Source organism: Bos taurus, chromosome 8 (genome assembly GCF_002263795.3).
Source record: "Bos taurus isolate L1 Dominette 01449 registration number 42190680 breed Hereford chromosome 8, ARS-UCD2.0, whole genome shotgun sequence".
In the NCBI taxonomy this organism is placed as follows: Eukaryota; Metazoa; Chordata; class Mammalia; order Artiodactyla; family Bovidae; genus Bos; species Bos taurus.
The window spans coordinates 73,140,155-73,161,605 of NC_037335.1; the positions used below are offsets into that span (position 1 = coordinate 73,140,155).

A 21,451-nucleotide genomic window follows, 5' to 3' on the forward strand; every position below is an offset into this window, starting at 1 on the left:
ATTCTTAAAAATTATATATTCACAAAGAGTGAATACCAAAAGGGACATGGAGGCTATTAGAAAGCGGACGGAGCTGGGAATGGATGGACGGGTTTGAGTATTTGTGTAAGTGCAAGGACGTGCATCTTTGTCTCTGCACCGGGTTGTTCTACATAAGGTACATATTAGTACCTTATGTAGGTACTAATATGTGGGTCAATAAAATGATGGAAAAAGAGGGGGATGCAGGGCAGGGGATAAGAGTCTAGTAAGTAACTGCAGTAATAATCACACACCTTTTAAACTTGTTACTACCTGTTTGCATCACTTCCATTTTACATCAGGAAGAGAAATTCCTCTCTCTTCCAAAAAGGTCTGAATTTCTACCTCTACTTACAATAAGTTACACATTTATTTATTTAAATAATTGTAAAACATTTAAAAATTTTTCCCTTTTTTTGTTTTTTTTTTGTTTGTTTGTTTGTTTTTTAAGGAGATTAAACTATAAGCAAACACACATACAAGCACATTTCATCATTCGATTCAGGTTTCGTTTTAACAAAGTCTTTCATGCTGGTACCCTGTTTTGTTCAATTTTTTTTTTCTGCATAAACTAAATTGGTATCTGAAAGGCTTCATAGAAAATAGAAACTTTCAACTTTTTTTTTTCCTACAAAGAAAAACAAATAGTATCCAAAATATTAAGCATGAATTGTTTGCCAATTTTTTTTCTTAAATATTTTACAAACATAGGAAGGTGGTTCTCATAATGTTCGTAACAAAGAATTGCATTTCTGCTCTTAGCACTGACTACGTCAATGACATCTTTTGTCCTTGTTCCCAAGAGGGTCAGTTTGTGTAGCTACCATCAGAGCTACATGAGAAACAGGAGACCAGGTTAAGAGGTGGCTCCTTGCAAAGCCAGATCAGTCCATCATGTTCACCCGGGGGCACAGCTCTCCCCAGAGAGCTCCTAGCACTTTCTTTGTTATCGGTCCATCAGAGTAAGTAGTTTTGTGCTATAAGAAAGCTGTTCTTCCTCTTCTTTACATCGGGGGCACGACAAGTCCAGTCATGGCTGTAAGGAAAGAGTGGACACAAGCATGAGGCTTAGAGACTCTTTACATTAAAGTCTAGAACCCAGAGAGAGGGGTAGGGGATGGGATGGACAGTCTCGAACAATCCAGGGTGATGGTACCTTCAGCTGATATGGGAACCCACTGTCCTCAGGTCCCAGGTGGTGCAGTGGTAAAGAACCTGCCTGCCAATGCAGGAGATGCAAGAGACTCAGTTCGATCCCTGGGTCAAGAAGAGCCCCTGGAGAAGTAAATGGCAACCCACTCCAGTATTCTTGCCTGGTGGGCTGTGGTCCAAGAGGTCACAAAGAGTCAGGGACACAAGTGAAGTGCCTGAGTACCGCACTGGTTTAGCAGACAATGCGTGAGAGGCACTGAAGCCTTAATCACTGAATGTAACATAAAGCTTGCTGCCTTACTGAATCACTGAACCTAACACAAAGCTTGCTGAAATTTTGCTTCAGAGGCTAAGAATCATGTTGCATTTCATATTAATGGGTTGTATACTTGACATATAAACATGTACTAAATTGTAATATGGATATATGTGTAAAATAGTTTTCATTATTAGACTAAAATAATTTCTAGATTACACAGTTTCAAATCACTTAGCTGGAAGAGGAAAATAAATTCCAGGTGCCAAGCCTATTGAGTTACTTACAAGGCATCATTTATAATAAATCAGAGCTGAAATTTGATGAGTTTTCTAACTGGTTCATCTTCCTTTGGGGTGCACCACTATCTGGGCTTCCCTCATAGTTCAGTTGGTAAAGAATCTGCCTGCAATGCAGGAGACCCCGGTTCTATTCCCGGGTTGGAAAGATCCACTGGAGAAGGGAAAGGCTACCCACTCCAGTACTCTGGCCTGGAGAATTCCATGGACTGTATAGTCCATGGGGTCGCAAAGAGTCAGACACACAACTGAGCAACTTTCATATCTGTGATGGCCATTCACTAAGGGATGCTGATTCACTGGGACAGAAGGGCTAACTTAATTTAGCCCTAATTTAGGAGTCACCCCAATCTCTACTCTTCACCCCCAGTCCAAGTGCAGTGTCCAGGGCCCTAGTCCATCTATCCATCCTAGTCCCTAGTGCAGTATCCGTCTGGTCAAGTGGAAAATGCTTGCCTGGGTGGTATCAGGTTCAAGGTGTCCCCTTGATATGAGAAGTAAAGCAGCGTCAGCACAATGTAGAAAAATCACACACCAATATGCAACCCCCCCCAAAAAAAAAAAAATGCATCCCTCTGGCCTTGGCTTTCAGGGGATGAACCTACCAAACTTGCACATTCTTAGAACCTGGCAGAGTAGTTTCCTTGTGTCCAAATGTCACACTGTATCTAGAATTTGATCCTTTGAGGTTTATTGTCAAAGCCTCATCTAGAGGGCTTATCAAACATCACAGAAGTGTTTGGCCAAATGGTGCTCACTAGGCTTATAAGCAAATGGCCAAATTTCTTCCTGCTTCTTCCAACATCTCTCTCCACCCACTTCCTTCCTTCCTTCTTCTTTCCTACCCCCTCCCCTCCTTGCTCCTCCTCCCTCTATCTCTACCCCTTCTCTCTATGCCAGCTCGTCTTCTCAGACAAGATTGTCAGCCGTCTATTTCCCTGCCCATACAGCCTTTATTGAATGTTTGTGAGATCCGGATTAAGGTCTTACACAGCTAGCAAAGCCTTAATTATTTTTGCCTGTATTACTATATATTGAATCGATGTAACTTTTCAATAAAGGCAGTTCAATTCTGGACACTCCCCGATGATTTGGAGATATAGGAACTCTGGTAATTATCCCAGAGTGTAGGAGGGTTTTGGTTTTTTTTATTATTCTTTTTTTTTTTTTTCCTCCTGGAGGGAGCTGGAAAATGAATCTGGCACATAGCGCATAATATTATCTTGACAATCTATACTCATCAACTGTGAATGCCTGATAAATGAGGTGGAAGGTGGGTGAAATGAATAGGGCACATTGAGCTCCCCGGCAGTAGGTCCGGGGCTCACGTTTTCAACTTTAACTTGTCTATTACACTTCAGCCTCATCAGCCCCTTCCTTTTCCTGCATCCTCAAGAGAGTTATCTAAAGGGCTTATTAAAAGGGCAGAGCCTCTCTGAGAACAAGATCCACTGCATGTCTGGAGAAAAATATATTTCACGGATTTTGCTTCTTCCTGGTGTCACGTTGGGCACTTGGGTGGGCGAGACTCTGCTCCGTGGTGACCCTGACTTCTTGCTTGTAGAAACCGTTGCCAGTGTGTACATGTCCACCACACCGCTATATTTAAAATGGATAACCAATAAGGGCCTATTGTACAGCACAGAGAACTCTGCTCAATGTCATGTGGCAGCCTGGATGGGAGGGGAGCTTGCGGGGAAACAGACACCTGTATATGTATGGCCGAGGCCCTTTGATGTTCGCCTGAAAGTATCACAACATTGTTAATTGGCTACACCCCAATGCAAAATAAAAAGTTTTTTAAAAAAAGAAACTGTCACCAACAGACACAAAGCAAAAGTTAATTGGGAAAATGCGTAACTGCACGTTGTCCAATTTCTTTTTACCTTTGACATTTTATGGGAATTGTAACAGTTACTTTCAGGTAGAAAGTAGGTACGGATGAATGCTGAACAGAGGAACTACTATAATATTTCTGTCCCCAGAGAGACTAAGGGCTGCCAGAACTCAGGCTCTGGGGTCAAAATGTCTGAGTTCAAGTTCTTCAGTCACTGGCTGTGTGGTCCTGGATGAGCTCCTTAACTAGACATGGTGATAACTGGATGACCTTTGCCTTTGGCTCACAGGATGCTGGAACAAGATAATTCGTGTCAAGTGCTCGGTCCGGCATCTTACATGTGGGGTCCAGGCACGGTCCACGAGTCTTGGAGAGTGTTGGCTGTGCAATCTTCCTGCAGGCAACTGAGACCACCTCACCTTACAGCAGGAGAAGAGAAGAACCTCCCTCTCAGCCTGTGATTTTCAGGCTCCACCTCAGACCATCTTTTCACTCTCCCACTGTCTGTCCCTCAAGAGATGCAGCATCCTGCCATTCAGCCACCACCACCCCAGGATCCCTTCATTCAGTGGTTGTGGGCAGCACATTCAAGGTCAGCTCGGCTCTCTCTGTCTCTGCACCAACGGGACACCTGGTGTTGCTGGACCTTGAGCTGCTGGTCACCTGGTCCAAATGAGGAAGAACAGGAGTGAAGGCTTCTGGAAGGCATCCTTTGTCAGCCCCAGCCTCTCTCTGCCAGGCACGTCCTTTGCTTTTCCTGGTTCTTCACACACATAACTTCTCAACAACCTTGAGAGAGAGCAATCAGTTCTCCTGTTTAACAGTCTAGGAACCCAAGGTTCTTGGATGACAGTGACTAGTATAGATGCCCCAGCATGAGGGAGGCTGAGCTCCAATTCCAGCAACATCTGATGAAGTCAAGTTCATATACAAGGACATACTGTGTAGCACAGGGAACTCTGATTAATGTCATGTCCCATTGTTCCAGCATTCTTCCCACCGTGGGTAGTCTTTGAGGTTCTCCGAAGAATTATTTCTCCATGCACAACTTTATATTTTCATAACTCTTTCTAAGTTTTTTAGTCTCCAATTCCTAATTTAAGTGTCCTTTTTGTTCTTTTCTCCTTCTCTTCCACCTTTTCCTTCTCCAGCCCCTCCCCATCCTCCTCCTCCATCTTAAGGTTCAAATCACCAAGGGAATTTGGAGGGAGTTTTAAGACTCCAACCTGGAGGAGGGAAGGGCAACCCACTCCAGTTTTCTTGCCTGGAGAACCCCATGGACAGAGAAGCCTGATAGGCTACGGTCCATAGGGTCACACAACTCCATTCTGACCAGTGGACCACAGAGGGCCTTGGGCATGCAGCCACCAGCACAGTGGGGATTCCAGGCCATGGCAGCCAGTAAAATATTTGTCCTGGCCTCTCTGAGGGCCAAGAGCCAGGTAGGACTCCTAGGTGGGTCACCCTGGATACCAAAGACCCAAAAAATCTGAGTCAACTAGCTCTGCTCCCCAACTCAGTCCCTGCATGAGAGAGGGGTGGCAGGTGGCAGTCAAGTTATACTTTTCTTCCTCCAAGTGAAGCTGAAAATACTGGCAAGAGTTGCCTGGAAGGAGGGAAAAGCTGTACCCTCCCTTTCCTCCTCTGACACTTGCACTCACCCTTAGTCCTTCTTGGGCCTCTCACTCTGCATTTCCCTGATGAGACCTGTGTGGCCCCCACCAGACTTAAGGGACATGACTAAAACCATAAGACTTGGAAAGCAGAGACATCACTGCTGAAGAGGTGGTGGGGAAGGAGAAGATGTGGCAAAAACTCAGCAATTGTTATACTTAAAACGGATAACCAACAGGGACCTACTGTATAGCACAGGGAACTCTGCTCAATGTAATGTGGCAGCCTGGATGGGAGGGGAGTTTGGGGGAGAATGGATACATGTATATGTATGGCTGAGTTCCTTTGCTGTTCACCTAAAACTGTTAATCAGCTATGTTGTTGTTTAGTTGCTAAGTCCCATCTGACTCTTTGCGACCCCATGGACTGTAGTCTGCCAGGCTTCTCTGTCCATGTGATTTCCCAGGCAAGAATACTGGAGTGGGTTGCCATGCCCCACTTCAGGGGATCTTCCCTACCCAGGGATTGAACCCACAACTCTTGCATTGGCAGGCAGATTCTTTACCACTGAGTCATCCCCTATACTCCAATACAAAATATGGAAATATATATACTACCATATATAAGATAGATAGCCAGTGGGAATTTGCTGTATGACTCAGGGAACTCAAACTGGAGCTCTGTGACAACTTAGAGGGGCAGGTAGGAGGGGACATATGTAGAGCTATGGCTGATTCATGTTCATGTATGGCAGAAACCAACATAATATTGTAAAGCAATTATCCTTCAATTAAAAATAAATGGGGAGGGAGGTGGGAGGAGGTTCAGGATGGGGAACACGTGTACACCCGTGGCAGATGCATGTTGATGTATGGCAAAACCAATACAATATTGTACAGTAATTAGCCTCCAATTAAAATAAATAAATTTATATTAAAAAAGAAAAATAAATAAATAAATAAATTTTTAAAAATTCAGCAACTGTTCTCCTATTCCAGTCTGGAGGTAAGGCCATCATGGGGAAAGTTCTGGGCATGTCCCCTCATGCTAAGCTAGAAACCACTGGCCCTTGATGAGAGACAGGGCAGTGGAGATGCTTAGCTACAGGCTCAGCCTGCTTCTCACTGAATCTGACATCTGGATGAAAAGCAAAATATATATATATATTTTTTTTTTCCCTTCAAATATACAGATGTTTCCAACTATTCCCATGCTGGGTGGCATGTAGACCCAGCTGCTTTGTCTCATTAGAAGCAAAAGAATTTTCAGGGGCTCTTCTGAGGGCTGGATTTTCAAATCTTATTTCACAGTTTGTCTGTCAAGTCACTTGACTTCGAGGAGGCACCATCACTCAAATGGTAGAGACGTGGCAGGAACAGGCCATACCTCCCAGAGCCGTGCTCAGCGCCAGCTAGCGAAGACACCCTCACAAGTATCCCCCCACAAGTAGCCCACACACAAGGCTCAGGATCCCCCGTGCAATCATAAAGCCACCAGGCAGAGGCAGTTCCAAGGTCAACACAGTCCATTGAGGCTGTGCTGACCTCAGAGGCTTTGATCCACGAAGGGTTACCCAAACTTCTGCCCTTTTTGGTTTTATCCAACACCACCTGTCGTGAATGTTTTGCATGTCAAGACGCAAGGAGCAGCCTAAAAATAATGTGGGGCGTCAGGCTCCCCCAGCGCTCAGCAGTTTCCAATTTGCTCTCATGCCATCAGCTGCTCCCATTCACAGTGAGGTGATTAAATTCTCATGTGCTCATCATATGCGTGCTACATCATGTCATATTATATTTTAGGACATCACTGAAGAACAGGTCTGATGGGTGATATTAATGCTTGTTCTTAGACACAGTATATCTTTCTTCCTTTCTTTTCTACCCCACCCCTGATCGGGCACCTGCTATCAATTTCACCAGCATGAAACCAGAATTCGCAGAACTCGCTGGTTGCTTCTGAAGGATCTTGTCCATGGGACTGGGAATGCAGTGTGGGTGGCAAGCCGATTCATGTGGCACCTGCTGTGGTGGTCAGGTACCTTAAGGGAAATAGTGACATGGTGTTGTGGACCATGGTCTGGAGGTCTGGAGGGCTTCCCTGGCAGCTCAGTGGTGAAGAATGCACTTGCCAATGCAGCAGACACAGGTTTGATCCCTGATCCAGGAAGATCCCATGTACTGACTGTGGAGGAACTAAGCCCATGCACCACAACTACTGAGCCTGTGCTCCAGAAACTGGGAGCCACAACTACTGAAGCCTGGTGCTCTAGAGCTTGTGCTCAGCAACAAGAAAAGCCCTCACACCACAACTAGAGAGCAGCCCTCACTTGCTGCAACTAGAGAAAAGTTTGCACAGCAATGACGACCCAGTAGAGCTTAAAAAAAAAAAAAAAAAAAAGCAACATCTGGAGAGTCCAGACACTCCTGGAGGGTCCACATGGCTCTGTTCTTAGTTGCTCAGTCATGTCTGACTCTTTGCAACCCTGTGGACTGTAGCCCACTAAGCTTCTCTGTCCCTGGGGATTTTCCAGGCAAGACTACTGGCGTGGGTTGCCATGCCCTCTTCCAGGGGATTTTCCCAACCCAGGGACTGAATCCACGTCTCCCACACTGCAGGTGAATTCTTTACTGTCTGAGCCACCACCCTACCTATTCTGTGTCCTTGCAGAGTTGTCTGACTCCTCTGTTATTCCCCGATCTTGCCCTAGGATAGAGAACTAGCCCAGTTCTACAAGACATGCTGGTCCCACGATGAAAACACCAAAGCAGCTCCTTGTAGGGAAATGGCTAGAGACAGAAGGCTACAGGGCTGTTTGCTCTCACTTTGTGGACTCTGTGGCACATGAACCACGCTGACTCCCAAGGTGCTACAGCTTGCTTACCTCTGAATCCGTTTCCATTGCCACTGGAGCAGGCAGGCGAAGGGGAGCCTTGGGGCCTGATGACAGGGGCAAAGGCACTCTTCTGTTTGACAGCAGGAAAAACTGAAGAGGAAAACGGGAGGATGGAGGATGTGCTGGAAGATCCAACAGTGGGACTTGATGACATGACTGGAAAGCAAAGGACAGTCCTTCTTTAGAAAGAGAAAGATCTAGGAGTTAAGTTCTTTCTTCAGTACATACAACCAGAACATACTGATTGCAAAATTACGTGTTTGTTCCAGGCTTTGTTCCAGATTCCAAGGATTTGAGAAGAAGTTGAATGTGACAATGACCCTGCCCTGTCCCTTGGAAGGAATAGACAAATGAAACAATGATTAGGGTCATCATCCTATCGGAGGAGTGAACACGATGCTAAGGAGATACATCCGGGCCGGGTGCTTTTCTGCCTGGAAGAGTCAGGAAGGCATCAGCAGGAGGTCATATTGTTATAGGTCTTAATCCACAAGTACTGGGTTGGCCAAAACGTTTGTTCAGATTTCTCTGAAAGGTATTGTAGAAAAACCCAAACAAACTTTTTGGCCAACCCAATAGAAGCTCAACACGAGAAGGCTAAGACCAACCTCTGAAAAATGATCAAGTCTACTAAAAAACAGAAACCTCTTTTTTTTTTTTAATCCTAAAATGTAATCCTGTCTGGGAGCCATGTGCCTCCCTGGCAGTTCTCAGGGCACCAGAGATTTGCTCTGTAGGGTAGGCATCTTCTCGGAGCGTGCCATCTCTATGGGCCACTTCCTCATTAAATGTAAAAGTTTATTAACATTGAAGAGATTACCTCCCTTCTCCCTCTACTTTCAGAGCTCCTGGGAAATAAAGCTGCAAGGCAGCCTCCTCTGATGTAATGTGTAGGAAAAAAACACACCAGTATTAATATTAAAATGACTTCAAGGAAGCCAAAAGCTAACTGTTGTGATTTCCAAGAAAAATAAAGGCAACTTACACAACAAAGCGCCCCACCTCTTAATGTCAGATACTCCACCAACTTACATCATACAAGAAGATAATTTTCTTCCAGGTTCAATTTGCTCGAAAAAGAGGTAAACTTGAGTTCACACACATAAAATTGTTAGAGATAGCATTTTATAGTATATGGTCAAGTTTCAGGGACTCATTCTAGTGTCCAGAATTCTGAACTGTCCCAAGTCATATGACTTAGAATTACTGCAACATAATGGCAAAGGCCATAATAAAGGCTAAGAGTGCTGACTTCTACTTCAGATCATCAGTAGTCCAGATAGTCCACAAGTAAATCTGAAACTGAGGACATGAATGCAAGTTAATGTTTCAAGTATAAGGTGAATTTTGGAGGTCCAGTGTTCTGATGGCCTTTGCAAGACTCCATCCTCATTTTTCCCCTCTCCCTATAAACGTAGACATTCGGCTGTGTTCACACAATGGAGTATACAAAGCAATAATACGGCATGCCTCCCATGCAATGTCTTTTACAGCCGATCTACAAACCAAAGACTTAAAAAAAAAAAAAAAAAAAGCTTTATCTAAAAAAAAAACTGCTCATCCAGAAATGGTCCTGGTTTAAAGGGCAATGCAAAAGGAAGCACTGGAATACATCCCAGTCTTCAAAAGAAAAAAATTGGTGGTATTTGTAGCGCTAGTGGTAAAGAATCCGCCTGCCAATACACAAGACATAAGAGACAGGACTTTGATCCCTGGGTCAGGAAGATCCCCTGGAGGAGGGCATGGTAACTCACTCCAGTATTCTTGGCTAGAGAATCCCATGGACAGAGGAGCCTAGTGGGGTCACAGTCCACAGGGTGGCAAAGAGTCAGATACGACTGAAGCACCTTAGCATGCATGCACATGGAAGAGGATACAGGGTTAAGCCTGGAGAATGAATTTTATTCTCAGGTTCAAGTCAGTCTCCTCTCTAGCCTTGGTTTTAGCATCAATGAAATGTGTGTGTGTGCACAGGGTGAGTGGCTGGGACCTCTCCTCTTTATGTAAGGTACAGAATTAGAGGCCAAAGGAAAGCTGCTACGCGGAAACCCCTGATTCTGACCACCATCCAGTCTCTGCCATACCGTGTGATCCATGCGGGTACCAAAATGGCGCCTTGGTTTCTGGGTCTGCAATAGCAGAATCTCCCCTCATACAGCATGAGAGAGGAGAGTTTTTATAATGTGAATTAGGCACACACACACATGCATACATATACTTAATTCCATTTATATTCAGCATATGAGTCATTTCTAGTAACAGATCCTAAAGCATGCTTATTAGCGTGGCCACCTCTCAGTGGGAAAGGAGTCATCTCAGACTTCACCAAGTGACATAAAATTGCTGCAGAGTTGAATAAACACAGAGCTGCAAAGTGCCCATTTAAAATATTTTAAACAAAATTTTTGCAAAATGTCAGATTATATACAAATTTAAAATTTAATATGTTTATAATAAAAATCCTAAAAGGAATTTTAATATGCCTATGTTAGCAAACATAATTTCTATGTTTATTTTAAAAAATGCTGTAAGAGCCAGAAGTTTCATTTAAATTTTTTTAAAGAAGCCTTAATATCTTAACAGATATTAAAACTTATTATAGATCTATACCAATGAAATCAGTGTTATACCAGCATAGACATAGACAGACAAATCCTTGGAGAAAATAGAGTCCAGAAATAGATCTGGATATATAGGAGAATTAAAACTTAATAAAGGTGACATTTCAAATTAGTGGGGAAATAAACACATAGGAACAATACACTAGCCATTTGGAGACAAAATTTAGAGTGCATCCTCATATTAAACCCAAAAATAAATCTAAATAGATTAAAGGGTTATTTTTAAAAACAAAATTATAAAGGAGCTAGTAGAAAAATGAGGAAGTTATATAATTTACCTCATCCTTTCCACCCCAAAGCCTAAACAGAACATCATAAGATAGATTTGTCATGTAACAAAAAATTTCTATGACACATACAGAAAAGGCAAATGACAAATTAGGAAAACTATTTTTCATAATTTATTTAGATATATTCAGATCCTCAGTAGCTAATAGGTTTTTATAAACTAATCAGGAAACGTCCCAATAGAAAAATAGGCAAAGGACATGAAAAGAAATGTCACAGAAGGAAAAATGAAAATAACCAAAAGGCCTTTATAGACCTATAAATGGTCAGACCAATTAGTAATCAGATGCAAATTAAAACAGTAATGAGATGTTATTTTCCACTTGCCAAATTGATAAAGATTAAGAAAAAATTAAGAGGGCAGGGAAACAGATACTCTCCTTTTCTAAGGGGAGTGCTAACCTCTCTGGAGGAACTTTGGTAATATGTATCAAAGTATTTGAAAACGTCCATGTCTTTTAACCCAGTAATTTAATTTCCAGAAATTAATTCCAAGGAGGTAATCATAAATGTGCAAAAAAAAAAAAAAATCCAAGGACATTTTTATAATCATGAAAAACTGGGAAATAAGTGAAATGACTAGCAGTAGGATAAACTATATTAAATCCATGAAATGGAACACTAGGCAAACGTTAAAACTAAGATTAAAGAAGAGTGTTTAATGGCATGGAAAGATATGCATCCTCAGATGAGTAAAGCAGAACACATAATAATACAGACAATGAACCCACTTTTACTTTTAAAAAAAACATACAAAACAAAAGTGTAATAGGATGTGATAGGCATCCAATTTTTTTTTTTTTTTTGGCTGTATCATGTGGCTTGTTGGATCTTAGTTCCATGATCAGGGACTGAACCTGGGCCTCCGCAGTGAGAGATCGGAGTCCTAACCACTGGACTGCCAGGGAATTCCCACACCCAAATTTTTAATGACATTATCTAGCAGACAGGATTGTGAAAATTTTGAATTTCTTCCTTTTACTCATCTATATTTTCAAAATTTTCTATAATGAATATGTATGACTTTTGATGTAGCAGAAAACAGTAAAAGCTGTTAAAAGAAACAAATGGAAAAATCTCTTATTTCTTTGGTAAAAAATAATACAATCCTTAGCAATAGACATAATAGCTTTCCTGACATTAACATTTCTCTTCAATCTAAGGCTTAATTGCCTGTAAACAAGGTTACCTGTTAACCTTTCTGCTACAAAAAAAAGCAAAGCACCAATAAATTTACAAATTCCTGGGAAAACCTTGTTGATTGTAGTTAACTCTGCAATGTAAACGTCACTCCTAATATCTGTTTTCCATTCTTAGAACACAGGTCTATATCACTGATGAATTTTATGGAGCCTAGCTTCATATCTGTGACTTTGAGAATTTTGTCATTTTTCTTCTACTTTCTTTTTCATTCATCTTATGACAGAAGCCCATTAGCTGTGCATCAGAGCAGATGCTGCAGTTTTCAAAATATATGTATCCATGACTGCAAGGCTTACTTTGAAAGTTACCACTGGTTACCTCTGCAAAGAAATAAAGTATATCATTTTGTTTCCTTTTTATCTAGAAATGCTTTTCAAAGCCTCTATAATGAGGTTACAATTGTCATTTTGTTCAGTTGCCAAGTCATGTTCAACTCCTTGTCCTATGATTTTTTCCCCCTTTCTGAACAAAAAGACAATAGAAACACACCAAAGTATTAACAAGGTGTTTTTGTTGTTTGTTTGTTTTGTTTTGTTTTAATGGCAGGAGTAATGCTTTCTTTTAAAGGCTATTGTCAGGACTTTCCTGGTGGTCAAGTGGTTAAGAAAGCACTAGCCAATGCTTGGGACACAGGTTGGATCCCTGATCCAGGAGCTATGATCCCACACGCCTTGACGCAGCTAAGCCCCGTGAGCCACCGTTACTAAAGCCTGCACTCTAGAACCCGTGGTCCACAGCAAGAGAAGTCACTGAAATGAGAAGCCTGTGCACCAAAGCTAGAGAGTAGCCCCTGCTCATCACAACTAGAGGAAGCCCAAGCAGCAACACAGACCCAATGCAGCAAAATAAATGAATAAATATTTTTAAATAATAATACAATAAAAGCTATCATCTGTGTTCTAAATGTTCTACATAATCATTTAATACTCTACAATAGAAAAAACGTCTTGATATTTATTTTTGAAAATATGAAAACCCTGAGGCCTGAGGCACAGTCCAAGACTATGTATGTAAGTGAAGTAAGAGTCCCTGCAAAGCTCAAACTGGGTGCTCTGTGATGACCTAGAGGAGTGGGATGGGGTGAGACTTGGGAAGGAGTTTCAAGAGGGAAGGGGACATGTATATACTGATGGCTGATGCATGTTGATGTATGGCAGAAACCAACACGAAATTGTAAAGCAATTTATCCTCCAATTAAAAATAAATAATTTTTTTTAAAAAAGAAACCCTGTGGACAGGTTGGATTCTGTCTGTATGGATCCTGTTTCAAACTTGGCACCACTTGGTAACTATTCAACTTTGGAAGAAGTGGTTCCCTTGGGAGTTGCAAGCTTGCTGAGTAGAACATCTTTGGGGACACCAGTATGTACCGTTTTAGGAAAGTTGATCATGCATACTTGAAAATTTCTCTGGACACCTCTCTCTGCGGATAGAGACCAAAGGAAAGGCCAGTACTTCTGGCCCAGAAATCTCTTGTGAACATGGGGAGTTCAGGAAAAACCACTTTTCTGCTTCTTAGGATTGATTGGCTCACACGGTTCCAGCTGGAACTCACTGGGCACACATCCTTCTTTGCATCGAGCCATTGCATTTGTTGGCGTGAAGGGGTCTGTCAGCATTTCATTATAACCCCCTATTGTCAGGGGTTTAGAATTCAGCCATAAAAACTTGCACTGAGCTGGAACTTGGCACACACCACTACCGCCAGGAAGTGAAGTTTGTATGTGAAATTGAAAAAACATCTGTTTGGCCATTTTTGAAGTGGTGTGAGAGCAAAAGCAGTGAAGATGCAGGGTTTTGATACGCTGCATTGGCCACAAAAGCAAGTCAACTTGACCAAGAGGCTTGACTTTATTTCTTTTTTAACGTCTCTGGCAAGTGATTGCTCCATGGCACACCCTGGCCACATCAGACTAGTTTAAAAAATAAAATGAAAAATCAGAGAAGGGTGTTTTCAGACACAAGCAACTGAACTGATGAAATGGTATCCCCTGAGCCTTTTATTTTCTTTTTTGTATTTCCCAGAGAATTTGAGACTTAGGTGGGTAGAAATACAGGTCATGTGCTATTGTAATGGACTCCATGGGGTATTCGGTTTTTTCACAGAATGGAATTTTATTGTAATAGAATGCATTGTTTGGAATCCCATTCCACGTCTGCAATTCCTTCAGACCTTCCCTCAAAAAAGGAAGGTGAAAGGGGTCTCACAGACCCAGTAGGAAATACAAGAGGACCTTATCTAATGTGTTTCCCTTCCTCTGGGCAGGGAGCCTTCCTATTTGTGGATGCTCTCTTGTTTTAATGGGTGATTTGAAGACTTGGGGTGTTACTGTTTTCTTGTAGCAGTGGGATTGAGTGATCAAGAAAGGACAGTGGACGAAGTGGTCACTGGCTGGGATGGGAAGGGTCCCTTCCTATTGAATGAATTATCTAGTAAGAAACATCATACCATCAACATCTGATGGGCAATTTAATTCATCCATTCACTGTCTCTCTGTCCATCCACACCCCACCCACCCCTTCCTGTCTTACTTTCCTCTTTCTCCCTCCCTCATTACCACACTTAACCCTACATTGTTATATTAACCTTTTTTTGGGGGGGGGGCCATGCCATGTGCATGTGGGATCTTAGTTCCCTTACCATGGATTGAACCCATGATCCCTGCATTGGGAGCACACAGTCTTAACCACTGGGCCACCAGGAAAGTCCCTATATTAACTATTTTTGATCTACAAAAATGACAGTTTCACATAGTTCAACCTAACATACACATTTTATTCATAAATGTATGACCATAATGAAATTGCACATTTTGGGACATCAAAAAGAGATAGTTTCCTATGGCTCAGCTCAGTAGTATGCTATAAATACATGAAATATCTTTAATATGATTGAATAATTTAAAAACATGATATCCTGGATCTGATGACACATGTTCTAGCCCCATTTTTTACTGTTTATTGGCCATGAGCCCTTGAGTAAGTCAGTTAATAACCCTTCATATCTTAGAAGGGAAAATGATGATGATACTAGTAAAGTAAATTATATTAATGAATATAATTATATAAATATGTTAATTATATACACATAATAAATTATTATATCCATGTGTGAATGCTCAGTCACTTCAATTGTGTCTGATTCTTTGCAACCCTATGGACTGTAGCCCACTAGGTTCCACTGTCCATGGGATTCTCCAGGTAAGAATACTGGAGTGGGTTGCCATGTCCTCTGCCAGGGGATCTTCCCAACCCAGGGATCAAACCCATGTCTCTTGCATCTCCTGCATTGCAGGTGGATTCTTTACCACTAGCACCACTTGGGAAGCCCCTTTCATAAGGTTATTGTGAAGATCTGACTGGACTCATGTGTGAGCATGCTTGTTAGGCTGTAAGGTTGAATGTAATTGTAAATTACTTGTATTGTTGTGACCGTTATCATGGGACGTTATTTACACAGTGGTTCTTCTGCCCTTGCATCCCTCGTAGGGGCTATTACGATGTGGTCCCTTCTGCACATGGGGTCCACTCTCCACATGGATGCATGGGAGAATCTCTCCAAGGTCTCAGCCACTGAAAAATCAAGTTTCTCCTGAGCTTTGACTACTACTATTACTACTAATGTGTGGACGTAGAATTTTATAACAAATAGTGTTTCTCTCTTTGCCTTACCATCTTGTTAGCCAGGGGTCCCTAATCCCCAGGACCAGTACTGGTCCATGGCCTGTTAGGAACTGGGCTGCACAGCAGGAGATGAGCAACAGCAAGGGAGCAAAGCTTCTCTGTATTTACAACCGCTCCCCATCGCTTGCCTTACCACCTGAGCTCTGCCTCCTGTCAGAGCAGTGGCGGCATTAGACTCTCATAGGAGTGTGAACCCTAACCCTAAAATCAAAGTGGAATATCCTGAGATTGCTGCAAGATAGAAATAAAGTCCACGATAAGTATAATGTGCTTGGATCAACCCGAAACCATTCCCTGTCCCCCCCCCAGTCCATGGAAAAATTGTCTTCCAAGAAACTGGTCCCTCGTGCCAAAAAAGTTGGGGACCGCTGTTGTAAGCCTCTGAACCAAGTTAATGACTCCCTTGAACAGACCCAAAGGCATCCACACTAACCCTTGGATTCATCTAATTTTCCTATCCATGTTTTTTTTCTTCTATCCGTTTCTTCTAGTTTCCATTTTATACTTTCATACTGCTCATATGACTATTAATATTCCCCCCATACATTTTTGGAACAAGAGAAGGTAAAAACAAGCAAGGAAATAAATGAAGCAAACAACCATTTGTTTTCCTCAGTCCCTCTGATCTAACTGACCCGGACCATCTGACAGGTCACAACGCAGAACACGTGTCTGTGAAACGGCCCTTCCACTCCATGTCCTCTGCCTGCCTTTTTGACTGTGGAAAACTTTAATCAAAGAATAAGTTTAATCAGAGAAATGTGGAAACAAAGGAAAATAGAGAACACTAAATAATAATAATGTAGTCATTAAGCATAGTCAAGGACTTTCAGTTCTTTCTCAAGGGCCATAGATAATATTCTGAGCCCTATCCTGTGAACTGTCTTAAAGATACTGAAACACCAGGTGGAGAAGTTTACTATGTGATGACTGGACTGTACCCAGGACATGCACTGCCACAATTCTGATAACTGGCCACAGAGAAATGGGAACAAGTGGACCCTAGAAGTAAAGATTAACTGTACCTGAAACAACCAAGATGATGCTGGTCAGACCACCATGGACCAATCTGAAGCTGACTTGTCAGAGCTGACTACTGTTTCTAGGTTTAGTCTTGTCCCCCGACCCTGCCCACCTTCTGTCTATAAATGCTCTTGACCCAATGCTTCCCAGTGGGAGGAGGGGTGGTGGAGTCAGCCTTTGGACAGACGTGTGCCACCCTCCCCCAACCCCATCCGGTTGCCGGCATCTGAAATAAAGCAAATTTTCCTTTCCACCAACCTGGGCTGTTTATTGGCTTCTGAGAGGTGAGCAGCCAGACTCCCCCACACAGTCTTTCAGTAACATCTACAATAACACGAGTTTCGTTGTCCTGGAAGAACCAACCTCTGCTACCTCTGCGACTTGTTACTGTATCTTCACCACACAAAGCAGAGTGCTGAGTGTAATGAATCAAACAGATAATCCAGAAATATCTCCTAGGCGGGTGTCCGCAGGGAACCAGAGGCCTTAAAACTAAGAGCGGTGGCCTCCAGACCTGAGCACGTTATGTCCTGAGCTGCACTAGAACTCTCAGCAGAGAGAGCTGCACAGAGGACTCTCAGCAGAGCCTTGCAATCAGCTGTGGCATTTCACGGACACACCACTCAATCTTCAGACTCTACAGGACGGCTTATCCTCTGCCCTGAAGTGGTCCCTATCTGGGGTATGAAAAGCATCTTCTCTCAGCCTCCTGGGACGATTCTACAAGGCCCCAGTTTGGCCCCCGGTGCCATGCAAATGAGTTTTCATAACTTCCTAGAACATCTTAGGCTTCCCAGGTGGCACTAGTGGTAAAGAACCTGCCTGCCAATGCAGGAGATGTAAAAACCACAAGTTCGATCCCTGGGTCAGGAAGATCCCCTAGAGGGAGAGCATGGCAACCCACTCCAGTGTTCTTGCCTGGAGAATCCCACAGACAGAGAAGCCTGGTGGGCTCCAGTCCATGGGGTCACCAAGAGTTGGACACGACTGAAGCAACTTAGCATGCACACAGTACATCTAGCTTGCAGTTAATTCACAGATTAGGACTAAGAGCTTCTGCCTCCATATATTTCACAGTCACCAGCAGTCAAGTTCCATCTCTCTGGAGGTACATAAGGGAGGTAAGAGCCATGTAGCAAAGTGAGAAGGGAGATGATGTGTTACACAGAAAAACTGAAGCTATCTGCTCTGTCCAGATTCTTGCCCTGCTATATCCTAGCTATGTGATCTTGGGTAAGTCAGTTAACTGTTGGGTACCTAAACTTCCTTGCCAATGACAAGAAGGTAATACTGACCTCAGAGAGTTCTTGTGAAGATTAAATAAAACACTATATCTGAAAGTGCCTAAGGAAGAAGGACTTCCCTGGTGGTCCAGTGACTAAGACTCCACGGCCCCAGTGGAGGGGACCCAGGTTCAATGACCCCTGGTCAAGGAACTGAAGATCTTGTGTGCCACAATTAAGACCTAGCATGGCCAAATAAATTTTTTTTAAAGTATACAGGTTCGATACAGGATCCTTGGGGCTGGTGCACTGGGATGACCCGGAGGGATGGTACAGGGAGGGAGCGGGGAAGGGCTTCAGGATAGGGAACACATGTATACCCGTGGTGGATTCATGTTGATGTGTGGCAAAACCAATACAATATTGTAAAGTAACTAGCCTCCAATTAAATAAATTTAAATTTAAAATATATATATATATATATAAATTTTTTAAAAAAAGCATACAGCATGTTAACTGAAATGGAGTCTTAATTCCTCATTCCCATCCACACAAATCACATCTATTGCTCCTCTGTAAAAAGGGAATAAATAGTTTCACTCCTTTTCTTTCTCTTGAAAGGGTTTAAGTAAGTGGTGCTAGTGGTAAAGAACCCTCTGCCAAAGCAGGAGACGCAGGTTCAATCCTTGGGTTGAGAAGATCCTCTGGAAGAGAGCATGGCAACCCACTCTAGTATTCTTGCCTAGAGAATCCCATGGACAGAGGAGCCTGGTGGGCTACAGTCCATGGGATCACAAAGAGATATGACTGAAGCGACTTAGCGACATAGCACAGCACAAACCAATAAGCCCAAGTCCACTAAAGGAGATGTACAAATGGCAGGAAGGATGTTTCATCAGGAAATTGGACCACGCCTCCGTGAGTCTAAAATGCAGATATGCTACTGTCTCTTAAAAGGCTAGACAGTAAAACCCAGGGACAGAGAGGCAGGGAGAGCTGGCCTGAGGGACAAGGCACTTACTTCCATAAGGGGAGCCGGTGGGGGAGCCGTTGAGAAATCCCGGTGACCCTGGAACACCCAGGTTGGCCATGGGGACGTTGCTGTAGCCATTCATGCTGTTACTGGAGGTGCTGTAGTTAGACTGCTGGGGGGTGGAGCTGGAAGAATAGCCCCGTGGAGAGATGCTGCTCGTGTTGCGGATGTATCCTGGACAACAAAGAAAAGCCCAGATAAATGAGCCTGGACGCACAGGCGCACTCACACACACAGCAGAGACCAAATATGGCAGCGTAGGTGCACAAAGCTCCCAGTCTGTAGAATTCCATCAGGCTGACTGTGGGCTGGAGGGGGAAGTCTGCAGTTTGTCTTCAGACTTGTCATACCTTCCTATCTCTTCCCCATTCTGCACAAAACCGTCCTCCTCTTTCCCATTTGCAGTCAACATCTCCAACTCACACTAAGGAGTGGTTGACTAAGGGGCAGTGTGCAGTGACATCTCCCAAATCATATCTCATGTAACACTAAAGCCCCCTGAGATACTTGATGGGTGTCACTGAGAAAAGCATTCTCTGGTCAAATGAAGCTTGGAAGATGGTGCATACGGTGGCCATTCATTGAAGATTCATATATGGTACTGAAGCTCCAATAATTAGGCCACCTGATGCAAAGAGCTGACTCATTGGAAAAGACTCTGATGCTTGGAAAGATTGAAGGCAAAAGGAGATAGGGGTGGGAGAGATGAGACGGTTAGATAGCATCACCAACTCAATGGACATGAATTTGAGCAAACTCCAGGAGACAGTGAAGAATAGAGAGCCTGTTGTGCTGCAGTCCATGGGGTTACAAAGAGTTGGCTATGACTTAGGGACTGAGCAACAACAGAGAATAAATAAACTGGTTTAACTTTGCTAACCTAGTGTTTCCCAAATTTCACGCACCAGAGCATCTTTTCTGGGTGTGGTAAGGAAAGGAGTTCTAGTAACATCGCAAGGGCCACTAGCATTCTACTGATCACAGCTATAGAAGTTTGAAGTTGTTACTGTGCCCTGTTGGGTGAGGTGGGGTGTGTTTTCAAAATGCATTGACAAGTTCATCTAAATGGGCTGTCCAAAGACTTGGAAGCATCAGCAATGGAATGCAAGGGAGAGCCAGTCCATAAGCGGAATTGCTTCTCCCCATATTTCTGAAACCCTAGCAGAGACATCACCTAATCTAGCCTGAACTAACCCATGTTGGATAACTGCCTCTAAAGGTATTAAAGAAATGACACAAATTTGGGGGGACAAAAGGTAATAATGTCCCACCCACATTTCTGTAAGAAGAACTTGCCCTGGGCATGAGAGTGAGGAATTCCCTTGTAATGGATGAATAAAATTAGAAGTAAAATGATCCCAAAGTTAGGGATATCAGCAGAAACATTTACTCCTTTTAAAAAATGACTTATGATAAATGTAGCACCTTAATGAAATCAATCTCAGTGACTAAAATCTTTACACAATATGTTTTACATATGAAAGCACAGTTAGCTGTGTTGCTGTCTATATATATTTGTATCTATGTATGTGTGCGCTCAGCCACTAAGTTGTGTCTGACTCTTTGTGACCCCGTGGACTGAAGCTTCCAGGCTCCTTTTTCCATGGAATTTCCCAGGCAAAAATACTGGAGTTGGTTGCCATTTCCTCCTCCAGGGGATCTTTCCCAACCCAGGGGTCGAACCTGCATCTCCTACATCTCCTACATTGGCAGGCGGATTCTTTACCACTGAGCCACCTGAGTTTCCCATTTATTTGCATACATTTGTATATATTCATATATGAGATAATATACAAACAGAGGTTACCAAACAAATATAAGCCACCCACCCTTGGTACTAGTAATTTGGGTGCAGGTAACAATAATGGCAATAACTCTGCTTCTTTCCATTATTCATTTTGATGATTACAATAACAGAAGTGTACATTTTATTCAAATAATACCTGTATATCTGGCTGCAGTAAGCCTAAACTCTTCTAAATTCATAATACTTCATCGTATCTTTAAATATTTCCATTGAAGTATTCTACCTGGTACTTAAAAAGCTGAAACTCTAACACTACATCTAATGTTGAGATAATCCAATCACTGCATTGCTTATCTGGGACACATTTTCTTTTTTTTTGAGTCGTGAGACAAGTAAAGTGTTTATTAGGAGGAAAACAAGTATGGAGAGACACACAGGCGGGCTCAGACAGAGAGTTGCACCCTCTCTGGTACTTTGAATCACTTTGATGGAGCATTTTTTCTGGGTTTCCTCAGGCAATCATTTTGATTTGTCTGGTTGTGAGTAGGACACACTCT

At 42.8% G+C, this 21,451-nt stretch overlaps 1 protein-coding gene across 1 annotated transcript in view; it reads right to left on the reverse strand.

Moving 5' to 3' along the window:
- Positions 1-440: 440 nt before the first annotated feature.
- Positions 441-21,451, reverse strand: part of EBF2 (EBF transcription factor 2) — a 219,743-nt gene continuing 198,732 nt past the window's right edge. Inside the window, 3 exon segments of the mRNA NM_001077939.1 lie at positions 441-1,057; positions 8,061-8,228; positions 19,136-19,321. Coding sequence (NP_001071407.1) covers positions 1,026-1,057; positions 8,061-8,228; positions 19,136-19,321 — 386 coding nt within the window. The 3' untranslated portion in view covers positions 441-1,025.